Raw genomic sequence first — 16,825 nt, 5'->3', positions numbered from 1 at the left:
GGATGTCGCATTGCGTTCATCTTCAATGAATGGACCAATGCAATAGTCTACCAAAGCCCCCCCTCTCTCTCTATGTATCTCACACACACACACACACACACACACACACACACACACACACACACACACACACACACACACACACACACACACACACACACACACATACACACTTCAGAAACAAACATAGTATCAATGAGAGCATCAATAATACACCTGAGTGATGTCTAGTAATACAATTTTACAACACACACAAGCATGCATACACATAATGATACACACATAAGGATACACACAATCATGCATACACATAATGATACACACAAGCATGCATACACATAATGATACACACAAGCATACACACACATAAGGATACACACAGAGGGTATTCTGGGATAAGGAAGGAGAAGGAGGCAGCAAAGGTGAAAAAAACAATTGGCGAGATGGTGAGGGAGGGAAGGAGGGAGGGAAGGAGGGGAGGAGGGAGGGAGGGAAGGAGGGATGGAGGGAGGGGAGGAGGGGAAGAGGGGACAACTTGGCAACCTGTATTAGTACACAAAGAGAAAATGGGACAAGAGCAGGGTGCATAACAACAGATGAGGGAAGGTGAAGCAGATGCGAGGGAGAGAGACCTGCATAGGACAGAAAGAGGCTGTTGATGCTGTGGAGAGAGAGAGAGAGAGAGAGAGAGAGAGAGAGAGAGAGAGAGAGAGAGAGAGAGAGAGAGAGAGAGCTGCAGATGACAGAAACAGGCTGTTGATAATGTGATACTACTAGACTCTGGTGTCGAGGATGTACAAAAACAAACCGAAAGGGAGCAGAGGCAGCCATGCAGCAGGCCCAGGGACGGTGTTGTGAGGCCCGGGGCGACGAGCGGGGAGGGGGGTGCAGGCGGAAACACCGTCATGTTTTATTAACAACCCCAAGCCAGAGACATTCATGAGTCATGAACGCTTCAGTCAGGGCTGTAATAAGCCATGGGACTCCCACCCCGCTGGTTTTCCCCACACACGCATACACCACTTCAGCTTATAGGCTTTGATCACACACGGACACTGATGGCGGAGTTAGCACCGTGCTTGCTTTACAAGCGTTGTGTTGGTTTTATAGCTGTTTTTATCATTTGTCACTGTATCATTTAACTCGGGTACAATATTGCGCCGTCGATCTCCAACCAGACAGTTCTTTTTCAACAAACGCCAGTGAAGATAATTCAGCGGAAGGCGTCTCTAATCCACACATTTCCCTCTTAATCTCCGTAAACAGGAGAGCTGAGACTGTAGCAGAAGGTAGCCGTTATAACATGTAACAGGCTGTCAGTGACAGTTCCTGTGTGAATACTCTCACTCATGTGTACTGTACATGTCGCTAGCTACGCACATATGTACTACACCCTGTCCGTCTTGGCGTTGCAGAGGAACAGAAGGAGCGCGAGGATGCCACCGCAGTCGAGCTCTCTGGACTGTGATATATATACTAGTATGCTTGCAGCCGTTCAATAATAGATGATAGTGTGATGCGTTTCCTGCACGTCGTATGCGTTTGCTTGATTGATGCTGCATTATGGCTCGAGTTACAGAGTAGCAGTAGCAGTTCTATGACAGACCGGAGTCAAAGACATCTGATCGCTGTCTGATATATTCAACAGGAAGCACTTTGCGATCTCAAAATTACACACACACACACACGTCTCACGACTTGCGACTCAGTGCATGTGTGTGTGTGTGTGTTAATCTGATGACAAATAAAGACTTATACTTATACTTGTACTTATACGTATACGTACTGTATAGTGCGAAATAAATCGTTTCCAGCAAAGTAGGCATTAACTGAACGACTGGCTGCACGCTTGTCAAGACAATCGCGGTGCGCAGTAATACTGATATGCCGCTGATCCGCCGAACCTATAGGTTCGGAAATATCGGATCTGTCACCTGTCATCTCTCTCTGAAATGTCCATCACTAAAACTCAGACCAGGATGCAGACCAGAGAAAGACTTCTTTACATCAGGGTCCCCCATTTTCAATTCATCATAACATATATGACATACATGACATACAGATAGACAGTACTGCTACATCTACAGTATACAGAGAAGAGAGGAGAGGAGAGGAGAGGTTGTAAATATGCGTTATATGCGTACGGCCTGGGCAGCCAGCATCTAGGCTTTTTTAAATGTTTCTCATCTGGGTAAGAATTTCTTATTTCGGTAAGAGTGCTCTCGACCACTCTTATAATTTGTTCTTGCCTGAGAAAAAAGCAACAATAAGAAAACTTTGCTGAATCCCAGGTAAGAACAAAGTAAGAGGAAATGTACTTTTTGATGCACGTCTGTTCTGTGACACCCTGACTGTCACTTGCTTTGCTGTGGATTTTAATTGGGTTAGTTTACAACTGTGCCGAAACTGCCCTGTTAGAAATATATGAGCCAGCTGCTTCTGTTGTATAATAGGGACCCCGTTTTTTATATATTTTTTTTGTCCCGATGATGATGCAAATCTACATATGCACTGGGGCCATCTAGTGAAGATGCCAAACTGGTGCTGGACCGGACTGGGTCATTGGCATCGAAGATGCCAAACTGGTGCCTGTTGTAGATGACCATCTGGTGTAACAGGCAACAATAGATTCATGTGACCTGTAACTAGGGCTGTGTATCGGCAAGAATCTGCTGATACGATACGTATCACAATACAGGGGCTACAATTTGATATATTGCAATACAGTAAGCAAGGCAATTATATTGCAATTAAATAATCTGGTATGAAGTGGTGTTATGATAATGGGTATGCTCTCCTCCGACGTCACCAAAGTGGTATTCTTCATGACAAGCTAGCATGATACCGGTAGGTTTTCTAGTTCCATATGATACCTAGCCTAAGAAATTAGCATGCCACGGCCTCTGAAAGATAGCAATGCCGGCCGAGATCCCATACACTCCCGCAGGTCACTGAGGGTTAATTAGAAATGTAGTGTTTTTGAGAATCGATACAGTATCTCACAAAACATAATATCACATGTATCGATATTTTATTACACCCATACCTGTGACGTAGACTATTGCCTGAGAATGTTTGGGAATACCGCCGTCTTGTTTTTATCGCCTGTGTCAATGAAGAGGAGAATAGGAAAATAAAGTGACACAGAAAGACATTGTTTCCTATACAATAGAAACCTGGGAAGAAAAGGAGTTGTGGACGATTGCTGGAGGATTAAGTTAGACTCATCAGGGAAGGCAGATGCCAGCCATGAATGGGAAAGATAGTCCGGGATGAGAGCCTGGAAGTCGGTTACCTGCAGGGGATCAGTGCTGGTGTGGGACTTGGTCAACATCAGGAAAATTAGGAAAGTGAATTACGCTATTAATTTGCTATAGTAATTGCTATCTAACTGGTTATTGATGCAGGGAGCTGGTGTTTCTGGCCAATCAGATGTTTTTAGCCTGCCAGGTGGTGTTCCCTGGTCACATCAGAAAACCAAAGACCACCATCGTGCAATGTGCAAAACCACATGCCGATCAGAGGCTGGGAAATATTTCTTTATAATTTTTATCATTTATATTTTAGTTATTCAGCTTAATTAAAGCTGCAGGTGCCTCTGCATGTGCAGTCTGTGGAAAACCTTTGTTGCGTGTGCATGGGCTTGCTCTATTTCTGCTGGGCAGGTCAACTCACTCTTGTTATTGTCTCAGAAGTTGCCTACTGTGGCTTTAATTCAGGGCTTTAGACTTAGAGTAAAAATGGTTGAATAATGCGTGTTTATATTTGACCTTGGAGCATTAGTGCAAGTGGGGGAGAAATGGCATGGTGACGCAACTAAGTAACACGCAACAACGTTGGATCTGGTTGTATTGTTAATTGGTTTTAGAAGTGTACTATACGATGTGTTTTATATGCAAGTTTGCTGACAGTACACTTTCATCCTCATACATTTTACGAGGTGAAAAACGGGGGAAATAAAGGTGTAATTTACAATTTGTTGTGCTTGTGGGGACATTGGCCTGACCCCACAAGGATCTATTTTACGCTTAGCGGCTAGGGTTAGGGTTATGGTTAAAGAGTTATGGAATGCATGTATGTCTATGGAATGTCCCCACGCTGCATGTAAAGGAGGTGGGGAGGTCTAATGTGGTGAGGAGGCTGCAATATCAATATTTTATATGTAAGGGTGAAATGTATGTCAAGATACTATTCTAAATGAGGTGTTGTGGTGTTGCAGAGATACCACTGGCCTTGGCCTACAATCATGTTCTATAGACTTAAGAAAACATTTAACAAATCCCTGCAAAAATCACACCATGATCATTTTAATGTTTTCAAAGAAAATTTGAATAATAACACAAATATTATCATTCCCTCGAATATCCTGAATTATATTACAATTGCAATATCAATAAAAATAATCGCTATTATATTATAGAGGGGTCCGGGAGGGGGGGGGGGGGGGGGTTCGAGCTGGAGCATATGTGTGTAGGGTTTTAGAAAATAGGTATTAGGGGTATGTTCTATATAAACATTTATATAATTGTAATTTCGCTGGATATACACTGTATACGGTTAAAATGTTATTATAGACTCTTTTTGTTTTATCTTGTTTCTGTACTTGCATGTAATTTTAACCACCTTGACTGATAGTTTCATTATGCATTATGTGTTGAGTACTGACTTTTATTAAATTTTGTGTTTTGCAATAATAAAAAAAAAAAAAAAAAAAACGCTATTCTTCCAGATCGTTCAGCCCTCTGTGTGTGTGTGTGTGTGTGTGTGTGTGTGTGTGTGTGTGTGTGTGTGTGTGTGTGTGTGTGTGTGTGTGTGTGTGTGTGTGTGTGTGTGTGTGTGTGTGTGTGTGTGTGTGTGTGTGTTTCCTTTTTTGTGCCATGTGAGCACCTGGCATTTCAAAGAGTCAGTCAGGAGCAACACTAATAAGCAGTATCCGTCAAATGAGAAGGAAGGCATTCCAGAGACACGCAAACCAGGAGACATCAAACAGCAGAGCAGCCATCTTCCCTCACCGACGCTGCTGTTAAATCCATTTTGACACACGAATGCCCATATATGGTGCACCGGTGCCATCAGCCGCTGCTGACAAACTAGGCATGTCGCCTTGGGAACGGTGTGACAATGTTTTCTGATTAAGTGCACCGCATCTTAAGTCATTTTTGTTTGGGGGGGGGGACTGAAAGGTTGTTGTGTGGGCAGTGGAGAGATGAGAGGGGGAAGAGAGGGGAGAGGAGAGGAGAGGACTGGAGAGGAGAGGAAAGGATAGAAGAGGCGATGGGAAGATAGGAGAGGACTGGAGAGTAGAGGATATGAGAGGAGAGGGGAAGGGAGGTGAGGAGAGGAGATGGGAAGAGAGGAGGATAGAAGAGAGAGGAATAGAGGAGAAGAGAGAGGGGGGAGAGTAGAGGGGAATATATGAGGGGAGTGGAGAGGAGATGAGAGGCGGTTATGGATGACTGAGGTTACAAACACATAGTGGAGTGATGGGAGGAGAGGATGTTATGAATGACAGAGGTTACAAGCTCACAGTGGAGTGATGAGAGGAGAGGAGGTTGTGTCTGAATGACAGAGGTTACAAGCTCATAGTGGAGTGATGGGAGGAGAGGAGGTTGTGTCTGAATGACAAGAGGTTACAAGCTCACAGCGGACTGATGGGAGGAGAGGAGACGAGGTTGTGTCTGAATGACAGAGGTTACAAGCTCACAGTGGAGTGATGGGAGGAGAGGAGGTTGTGTCTGAATGACAGAGGTTACAAGCGCACAGTGCTCTCTCCTCTGTGCTCCTGCTCCCTCTCTGCAACTCTGGTCCCCAAGAACTGTCGCAGTATATGGGAGAAGTCAGGACCTTGAGGAAATCAACTGTTCAGACACACAGGCATCTTTCTCTCAGAGAGAGAGAGAGAGAGAGAGAGAGAGAGAAGAGAGAGAGAGAGAGAGAGAGAGAGAGAGAAACATGCTTGTATGTTTATCTCTCTCTCGCTCTCTCTCTCGCTCTCTCTCTCTCTCTCTCTCTCTCTTTCTCTCTCTCTCTCTCAGTGCATGCTGGGAGTGAGAGTGGAGATTGGAGGTGCGTGAAAGTAGTGTGAGTTTTTCTATCTTTATCTATCTATTTAGTTAAATTTATTTATGCAATGTTGTAATTATAGTGTAGTGTTAGTTTGCTGTGTGTTTGGTGTGTACAGGGTTAAGTGGGGAGTTTGTTTGTTTGGCAGTCGGCCAGTTGGTGCTGCTGGTTGGCGTGATAGGCCAGTATGGATTTTGCCAGACTCTGTAGAAAGCATGGTGTCAGAATATCTGCTTCTAATGTGTCCGTAGAGGACTGCAGCTTGGCAGTAGCTGACGTTGTTGGGCACAACAGTGTTAAATCTGCTGCGAAAATGAACGGTAGTGTTGTGATTTTTCTGGACTGTGTGGAGAAGGTGAACGCTGTGATAGAATCCGGAGTTAGTATCAACGATGCGTTCATTACCGTGACGCCTCTCTCCACACCAGGCAGAAGGATTAACATATATAACATTCCACCATTCATAAGTGACAAACTATTAATAAGTCAACTTGCACGGCATGGGAGGATAATTTCCCCGATAAGGAAAATGTCTTCGGGATGTAAATCTTCCGCTATTGAATCATGTTGTCTCACATAGACGCCAGGTTTGAATGATTCTCAAGATACACCGGAGAAGAGCTTGATTTGGTTTTCAAATTAAGAGTTGATGATTTTGATTATGTGGTTTTTGTGAACTCTGGAAACTCAAAAGTCTTTCAAGTGTGGAGAGGAAGGACATATAGTGCACGATTGTCCGAGGGGAGAGGCGAGAGACGCATAACCTCAGCCCCAGGAGGAACGCAGAGCTGCGGGCAGCGCAGGTACAGAGGAGGGAGGAGTGAGAGACGCACAGTCTTGGCAGCGCAGACACACACAGGTACAGCGCAGGTACAGAGTAGGGAGGAGTGAGAGACGCACGGTCTCGGCAGACACAGACACACACAAAAGGGATTGGCGTGGGGTCTGGTAGCAGGAAATGTCAAACTGCTTTGTCATGTCCAAACTCAGTCAGGGAGCCATTCCTCTGTTGTGTAATTCCCTGAAGATATTCATTCACACTCCTCTCTCTCTCTCTCTCTCTCTCTCTCTCTCTCTCTCCTCTCTCTCTCTCTCTCTCTCTCTCTCTCTCTCTCTCTCTCTCTCTCTCTCTCTCTCTCCTCTCTCTCTCTCTCTCTCTCTCTCTCTCTCTCTCTCTCTCTCTCTCTCCTCTCTCTCTCTCTCTCTCTCTCTCTCTCTCTCTCCTCTCTCTCTCTCTCTCTCTCTCTCTCTCTCTCTCTCTTCTCTCTCTCTCTCTCTCTCTCTCTCTCTCTCTCTCTCTCTCTCTCTCTCTCTCTCTCTCTCTCTCTCTCTCTCTCTCTCTCTACCTACCTACCGCTCTTTCTGTCTGTCCGTCTTTATTCTCGTCTCTCTCTCCGCCGCTCCTTCTGTCCATCGCACCCTGACAGGCCCCCTGCGGCGTGAGCGTCCACCCACTCACAAGCTGTGCCCTCGGCCCGCCGACGTGCAAAACGGGAGACGGATCACATCTGCAAAACAACAACCCATCCGGATCACTCTAACGTTAATGAACGATAACGATTCATCCCGCCGGACGGGGAGACCGCGAGCGTTAATGTCTTTCATTCAATAGCGTCGGGTCTTTTCCGAAAGACGGGGGAACAGACACTTCTTTCCGTTTCACCTAGATATATGTGTGTTTTGCGTGATTGAACCCCCGAAGGCAATTTTCCCTGACATCCCTGTGACTCACGGGGGTGTCCGGCCTCTGCAGAAGCCGCTGCTTCTAGGCGCTCAATACAATCGCGCGGCCACTCCCACAGGAAATAACACACATCCATTTCCCCTCTCTCCCATCCCCCGGTGTGAAGTCTGAATACACACTGATTCCTGCTGTCTCTGGGCCTGTCTCTCTCCCCTACCAGCTAATGGAAGGCTCCTGATTGCTTTTCAGTCCCTGCAGTTTACACCGGCCCTCCTGCCTGTTGCTACGCTCAATACAAGTGTTTCCCCAGGCCTTCCTCACACATACACTACACACACACACACACACACACACACACTACATGCACACTACACACATGCTACACACGTACTACACACATACTACACACATACTATACACACACTACACACACACACACACACACACATACTACACATTAACCTACACACATACTACACACACACACACACACTACACACACTACACACATACTATACACACACACTACACACACACTACACACATACTACACACACACACACACACACACACAAACACACACACTACACACATACTACACACACACTACACACACACACACACTACACACATACTACACACACACCACACACACTACACACACTGCACACACACACATACTATTACTACACACACACACACACACACACTACACACACGTCAATCCTTATTGGAATTCTGTAGCCCATAAAATGACTTTAAATATAAGATAGTATAATAGGTATATAGGCATAATGGAGAGTAGCTTTTGACCACAGGCAATCTGTGTACAATTCAGTTTACGTTTACATTTAGTCATGTAGTTGACGCTTTTATACAAAGCGACTTACAGGAACAGGAAGGGTAAAACTCTGGCAGCTAAGGGTCAGTAAGACTGTTAGTCAAACAATGTTGAACTTGAGTGCTATAGTCTTGAGTGCATATTAGCATAGTTGGTGATAATATAGGCAAGGTCGATTACTTAGTAGCAGAGTGCATAATAATAAAAGTCTTATGTTAACAACCTTCGGTTGTTTAAAAAAAGTATTGGACAAAGCGTTTGAAGTTTTCTGTATTTGCAGGGCCTGAATTTGATTGTAATGTGTCAATACAGGATTTCATTTCATTTCAAACTTTTATTTAAACTCGAAAGGCAACTGAGGTTTCCCTCATTTACAGTGTACATACAGACATAAGCACACAGCATATACAATCACACAGCATATAAAATCTAACATAGATTTAGATTACACATTAAAAGTGTACAATTGTTGAATCAAACACTTTTTTATAGGGAAGGACAGCTCAGTTTTTTCCCACTTATACAGCCAATTTTAACAAACATTTGGAGGCGAAATAGTTTAGAATTCAACATCTGACTTAACCCGGCTCAAATCTCAGCTCTGGTGGTCAGGAAGTAAAGAACCAGGGGAAAATAACAAACGACGACTAAGCTAAGTCGACAACGACTAAGTGAAACAAGATGGTGGAGGGATAACAATGGATTCTATCAAAGTGTGTCTTCAGGAACAATACAATCTCACTCAGGAAACTATCTTGAGAGAAGTCAAGATGGAGATGTCTGCCCTCTGCACGGAGATGACATTGAGGCCATACTTTTGGAAACAACAGCAAGTATGGAAGGCCTGCGCCGAGAAAGGGGGGAGAGGAAATGTGGCGATTCCACCGAGACCAGACCCAGGTGAGAACAGAGCAAGCTGAGGTGGCACAGAGTCTCCCGGATGCCCTTGACTGCATTCAACAATTAGAACAAACAGACATGTTGGCGGACCAGAGAATTAAAGCGACTGTGGGATAAATGCGTTTACCTTGGAGGCAGGAGCAGGCTGCAAAACCTGAGGTTTATCCCAAAAGGAGCAGAGGGAACCTGCCCCGCTAAACTCATGGAGAAACGTATCTCTGAAATTTTGGGGCCTGAAATCTTTCATCCCCGGTAATGGTAGACCATGCCCATAGATGGCTAGCTCCAAAGCCCAAAAAAGGAGATTGACCAAGGCCCATCATCGCCCAGCTACATTTCTACACAAAAAAGAGAGGATTTTGGGCCTCGCCAGGGGGAATGGTTCCCTCACCCTCCAGGGCACACGCTGAAGATAAGCAAGCTCAGGGCTATCTTCAACGAGGTGAAGATGAAGCTCCGGGAGGCTAAAGTGGAATAGAGCCTGTATTATCCTACGGTCCTGGCTCTCAACCTGGAGGGTGTGAGACACTGTGGACTCCCCACAAGCAGCAGAGTACTTCAACCAGGCTAAGTATTGGAAGCCGATGGGCAATGTTCTCTGTTTACTAGAGACTATTTCATTTTATGGAGCCCATGCGGGATGAAGTAATTTAAGACAGCAGAAAATGCGGATATGACTGTTTTGAAGTTGGCATTGCCAACTGCTAAGAGAACAGCAATTGTATTTGTCTTCATCAATCAACGTTTGGTATACTCTGTATAAAGCTACAGACTAATTCACAGGCCGACTCACCTGGCAACGTTCATTTGAGAGGGTTGTTATGACTCACCGTTTTGTTAATGAAAGCTAATGCAGATGTTTTGGTACCTCTGCTCTAATTTTAGAACGTTTTTTAATTAAGAAATAAGTGGCTCGCGTAGTGAAGGGACAGCGCGATTGAGGCATTTCATTTTCTGTTCCTGTTCAGGTGACACAACAGTTTATTATTCAAGTGCATAGAGTTAAATAGTAGGATGCATCATATTGCAGGTTTGTGCCGTGCCGTTTGTTTGCATAGACATGGCCTGCAAGTTGGTTTGCAAGGCATTTACTGTACATATTATTTTAGTATTATCAAAACAAAATCAGTTTGAAACACTGAGCTCCAAGTATGAGCCTAAGGGGTACTCTTTCAAAAGTTTGTGGAGGCAACTACTGGCCCACCAGATACGCTAAGCTGCCGCATCAAGACTTATAGCGGAAATTTGAACAACCTCTGGTGAAATTCTTAATTAATGACCAACAGGAAATTAATAAGGCATTTTAATCGTTTTACACAAGTCTCTATATCTCGGAATCCAAAGGGGATCCCTCATTAATTAGGTAATTTTGGGATAGATTTCAAATCCCAAAAGTAGAAGAGAGTGACAAGGCTAGCCTGGATGAACCTTTCTCCCCTGAGGACCTAAAGCTGCAGTAGGCAACATCGGAGAAATCGGCAAGAGTGAGTTTACCTGCCCAGCAGAAATACAGCAAGCTCTGCATCACCTTTCAAGCTCATGCATACACAACACAGGTTACTGATCCTTCGGCACGGGAAGTCTCCTCTTCCACTGAGCTGGACTCAGTGGCTAAGAGAAGTGATGCAGAATCTTAAACTTAAGAAGTTGAGAGTCGTGGTCCGGGGATCCTCTGTGAACACTTTGAGTCCATTCGTGGACTCAAAACACATTTTTATAAAGTTGACTTCCTCTTTCCATCTATCGGTGTCCTCAGAGGACAATTAGGTGATGGATGGGGAGGAGAAGCCCACAGGGACAGAGAAGGAGATCTGAGCTTACGGAACGGAAATCTCACTTCATCGCTCCCTAAACTCCCATTCAGAGTAATCCAATCTAGCCTCGTGTGGAATGCAGTAGCACGCTGTCTGTCTGTCTGTCTGTCTGTCTGTCTGTCTGTCTGTCTGTCTGTCTGTCTGACAGTAAGTAACTTCAGCTTTGCCATCAAATCCCATCAAATCCAATGCCTCCGAAACTTCAAACTGATCAAAGCGGCACCGCTCAGCAGCCTCATTTGACCCCCCCCCCCCCCCCCCCCCCCCCCCCTCCCCTCATTGGAACGTCTCCAATTTGATGTTGATTGTGATTGGCTGCTTCTCTGTCTCCACAGCAACTGATGCGCTCCTCTGTGTTCCACATGTTCATCCTGAGCATGGTCGCCGTGGACGTCATTGTTTCCGCTAGCAACTATTATAAAGGCGAAAACCACAAGAGGCACTACGATGAGTTTTACATGGCAGAGGTGAGGTGGTTCTTTTTTTCCTTTTTTCTGTCCTCACTCTTATACCCTCCCCCCTTTTTTATATATATAATTAAAGGTGCTGTAAGTGGTATTTCTTTTGTTAAAGGCTCTACATTCTGACAGCCGACACTTATATAGAGTGTTCGGTCAGTAACATGGGTCTCCCAAGTCCCTCTGCTCTGCAGTAAACAGAAAATACATGTCCTGGTATACCCTTCACACTTTATTTATTTCAAGACATCTTGCCGAGCCAAATTTGCTTACCGCACTGGTAGGTTATTTTATTTGTTTCAAGGACACATTGCACATTAACTCGTTTTTATTTCTTTATTTTTGTCAGGCCATTTGTCACTTCTCTCTTCTGATTGGATAAAGTGGGAACAGACACCCGGACATTTAGTTTGTGTTTACTGCAGAGCGGAGGGACTGGGAGACCCATGTTACTGACCAGACACTCTATATCAGTGATGGCTGTTTACTGCAGAGCGGAGGGACTGGGAGACCCATGTTACTGACCAGACACTACATCAGTGATGTCTGTTTACTGCAGAGCGGAGGGACTGGGAGACCCATGTTACTGACCAGACACTCTATATCAGTGTTGTCTGTTTACTGCAGAGCAGAGGGACTGGGAGACCCATGTTACTGACCAGACACTATATCAGTGATGGCTGTTTACTGCAGAGCGGAGGGACTGGGAGACCCATGTTACTGACCAGACACTCTATATCAGTGATGGCTGTTTACTGCAGAGCAGGAGGGACTGGGAGACCCATGTTACTGACCAGACACTCTATATCAGTGATGGCTGTTTACTGCAGAGCGGAGGGACTGGGAGACCCATGTTACTGACCAGACACTCTATATCAGTGATGGCAGTTTACTGCAGAGCGGAGGGACTGGGAGACCCATGTTACTGACCAGACACTCTATATCAGTGACGGCTGTTTACTGCAGAGCGGAGGGACTGGGAGACCCATGTTACTGACCAGACACTACATCAGTGATGGCTGTCAGAACATGAATCCTAGGGAAGGAGGAGGTGAAAAGGGTGTAATCTGAGGTCAAGCCATTGGATTGAGACAATAGACATTTCCAAGGAGACTGCCACCCCATGGGGATGCTGGGAACTATTCCTAGTTAGAATGTAGCTTTCCTGTCAGAATGTACAGAGTTATTCCTAGTGTCCTCTCCTGCTAGAATGCACAGAACTATTCCTAGTGTCCTCTCCTGCTAGAATGCATGCAGCTATTCCAAGTATTCTCCTATTAACTTTGATACTGCTTCATTCTAATTCAAACAAAGCCCTGTCTGCCCTGTGCAGTGCCTCTCACAATGGGTCTGCGAGCGAGTACTGTATGATGCCAATAGGGATTTCACCAGCACCACGTGTGATTTATACACCGCATTATTCCTGTGTAGGTTTCATACTAGTCTATACCCCATGTTGTCCCCACTGTAAAAGTGTTCTGTTTTGAGCATTGACTGATGTTTAATCCTTGTAGCCACCTATTCTGTCTGTGTCTGTGTCTACTGTATCTCACACGTACCTCACACACTGGGCTCCTGTCGATGCCATCAGTATGCAGAGCAGGGAACAAATATGGAAAGAAGAGTCCCCCCCATACCCCCCCGTCCCTCCCTCCCTCCCTCCCTCCCTCCTTCCCTCCTTCCATCCCTCCCTTCCTCCCTCTCACAGCTGAATAGAAGAGATAAGAACAGGGGGAGAACCACACACAGTATCGCCTCCTCTTGCTCACCCTGCCCGTATCATACCTCCATCGATCGGAGGATTTGTCGCAATCTGTGAAGGGAAAATATAGGAAGTGCAGGTATTGGGTTTGGACTTAAACGGAGGACTGAGATTTGTATTGGTGGAGTGTGGATTTGCTCCTCTCTCACACCCACCCCCCTCCCCCCTCCCCAATTGACCGCGCTCTGTTCACTCCGGCGTTAAACGAGTGCCCCGTCCTATTATCTCCCCAGTCCATTTAATTTAATCCTCTCTTCTTTGTATCCTCATTGTTCTATCCGACGTCAGGGATATTACAACAGCGTCGGCTCGGCTGACTCGGTTCGATGGCCCCGCCGCCGGCCATTCTCGTGGGAGAACCCGGGCCGAGAGTCGCCGTTGTTCCCAATTCACCTTCTAAAGACCGTAGTTACAGTATATATCAGAATCTCTCTCTCTAACGAGACGTCGGCTCACTCCGCCGCCATCTTCATCATAACTGACGAGAGCTGACCCCTATCGCTTTGAATGGTGAGCCGCCATAGGAATCAGTCATAGATATCGTCGCCGCTGGTGAATTACAATAAATATGTGGACTATTTTATGTGGCAAGAAAAGAAGCCCCATTTCAAATGGTACTAAGCTTTACTGCTTAAGGCGGTGGAGGGTTCTCCCTTCCCAGAACCGACTGGTAGCACTCTGGTGCTTCTCTCTGTCACAGCTACAGTATACAAGATTAATATGCCACCCAACGAAGCCCCTGCCTGGGTAGGAATGGAGGAATACTTTTTTATTTATTTGATTTGATCTTCATTTATCTCGAACAGAGTAAACAAATCACAGTAAAGGCTAAATGTAATGTAAACAAACAAAATGAGTCCGTCTTCATCCATAGAAAAACAAACAAGGATGAGTTTGAGAAGGGGCAGAAGGGAGCACAGCTTATCTAGTCCTGCATCATAACATCATACCATTTAGAATACAACTTTCTTACTACTAAGAGAGATAAATAAATATAATAAATAAGACGACAATCAAAACATTCCCTGAGAGCAACTATCTATAGTTCAGTGGTTCTCTGTATCTAGTTTTGCACTGTGCAATGTTATTGCTCTGTATTGTTTCCACGTGTAGTCCATTCCACAAAGCTAACCCCACAAACTGAAATGCACAGTGTTGCGGACAGTAGGACATTTTAAGTTAAGTTTCCCCCTTAAATCATAACTTCCCCCTCCCTCTAGAAGTCTAGATGCTTGACCTCTTCTCAATAGAGGCCTGTCTAACATAACTACAGTAGATCGACCGATCCCCTGGCTAGAAACTGATCCTAGAGTTTTCAAGGAAGGAAAGGAGGAAGATGTCAATATACAAAAAGGAGCCCTTGGCTCCCATCTGGTGTAATAAAAAACTCATACATCATAAATAATTGTCCTGGCTGGAATGGTTTAAAGGTGCTGTACGTGGTATTTTATTTGTTAAACGAATAGCTCTACATTCCATCAGCCATCACTGATATAGAGTGTTTGGTCAATAACATGGGTCTCTCAGTCCCTCCGCTCTGCAGTAAACAGAAAATTAATATTCTGGTATCCCGTTCTTACTTCTTTATCCAATCAGGAGCGAGAACTCCACACTGCAAAGATGGTCTGACAAAAAAATAAGAAATTAAAACAAATGTGCTTGAAACAAGTAAGGTTCTCTCTCCTGATTGGATGAAATTGGATACCAGGATATTGATTTTCTGTTTACTACAGAGAGTGGGACTGGGAGTCCCATGTTACTGACCTACTGTATATTGGGGCTGCCTCCTCATAGTCGATTCATTGATTGTAAAGTCAACTCTTGCTTTCCACTCCAAAGGACATAAGGAAACAACTCCAAGTTCCAACTCCAAGTCAATTTTTATTTTCAACTTTTCAACAGTTTCAGTTGCAGTTGATTCTTGACTGGTTGGTTCTTCATATAGGTTGAAAACCTTCGAAAACAAAGAAAAAGGTTTTAACAATGCAATAAACATAAACAATAAACAACAATAACCATCTTTTCAAACCAATAAGTTCTTTTTAAACATGGTTGATTTTAAACATTAAATATATATTTTAAATAATCAAACGTCTTTTAACGATAGTGTTTACACAATGAATGCCAAAATGTAAAGTATTAAATTACCTTATAAAGTCGACATTTTAACACAGTCTTAAATTAACTCATAAAGTCGACATTTTAACCCAATTATTAAAGTCATTTTCAATTAATCATTTCTGAATTGTAACCTTTAATAAATGATTCAAGTTAGTAAACATTTGATTCAAGTCAAGTAAACATTTGGTATTTTAAATTGAATAAGTGAAGAAATATAGCTAAACTTTAAGCTTGTAGATCAGCTCTGATTGAACAAGGCATTTTAAACCTTTAAACATGAGTTGTCGACCTTTTTAGTAGTCTTTCAAATTCTTAAATCATTTTAACATTTCTAACTTGGTCTTAATTTGTAAAGAGATACTTTTAAACATAAATGAAAACCAACTCTCAAGCAAGTGAATGTGTAGACTGAAACAGTTGGAGCTACTAAACACACAATTGAATTAGCCTGATTTTAACCACATTTAAGCAGAAGTATAAATAAACAGTAGAATAAGTAGAACATAACCGACCATTGGCGTCTTTGGGGGTAGAGCTCCTTGGGTCGACCTTCAGCTTGCTTTGTTTGTTTGTTCTGTGAGTGTCTCCACCACCAGCCTTTAACAGCTGTTCAATCAGCCAACGGCAGCCATCTTGCAGCTGATGCACTCTGGGAGATGTAGTTGGTAGTTGTCTGAGGTGTCTTGACATGCTCCACTCATGAGTTTTAACTCAACATTGATCCATTCGTCGATTTGGTCTTGGACCACAAAGACTTTGTATGTTAATTGGTCAATTTGTTTGCTAATTGTTTCCTGGAGGATGTTGGGCGCATCTCTGGTGAACACTAGATTGACAGGGTCCGTCTGCATTATTGCATGTGGAGAGCTCAGGTTTCGTAGACTTGTCAATGAAATCGGCTGGTCGTGCAAACAAGGCACAGAGTAAGAAGGAAGGGTTTGAGACCCATTATAGAGACCAGATGGCTGAGCAAAATATCCCAACAATTTTAATTGCCATATATAATGTACAGTAAATGGTGTGCTTAATACAATCAAAAGGAGCACGATACTAAGTAAATTGAAAAAGGATAACGACCGCTACAAGAGACACATCTCACAGAATTGGAACATTGTAAGCTGACAATAATGGGATATAAACATGTACTGTATTTTTGTCTTCTTATAACACAGGACATACATG

The 16,825-nt window shown here is 44.1% G+C and overlaps 1 protein-coding gene across 1 annotated transcript in view; it reads left to right on the top strand.

Annotated features, from left to right (window-relative positions):
* Positions 1–16,825, top strand: part of nalcn (sodium leak channel, non-selective) — a gene marked incomplete at both ends in the record, with an annotated part of 382,889 nt that overhangs the window by 113,639 nt on the left and 252,425 nt on the right. Inside the window, 1 exon segment of the mRNA XM_084311476.1 lies at positions 11,638–11,769. Within this exon segment, the coding sequence (XP_084167602.1) occupies positions 11,638–11,769 (132 nt within the window).

The sequence above is a fragment of the Notolepis coatsorum genome (assembly GCF_963971535.1).
Source record: "Notolepis coatsorum genome assembly, chromosome: 3".
In the NCBI taxonomy this organism is placed as follows: Eukaryota; Metazoa; Chordata; class Actinopteri; order Aulopiformes; family Paralepididae; genus Notolepis; species Notolepis coatsorum.
This window is presented reverse-complemented; position numbering and strand designations above follow the sequence as displayed.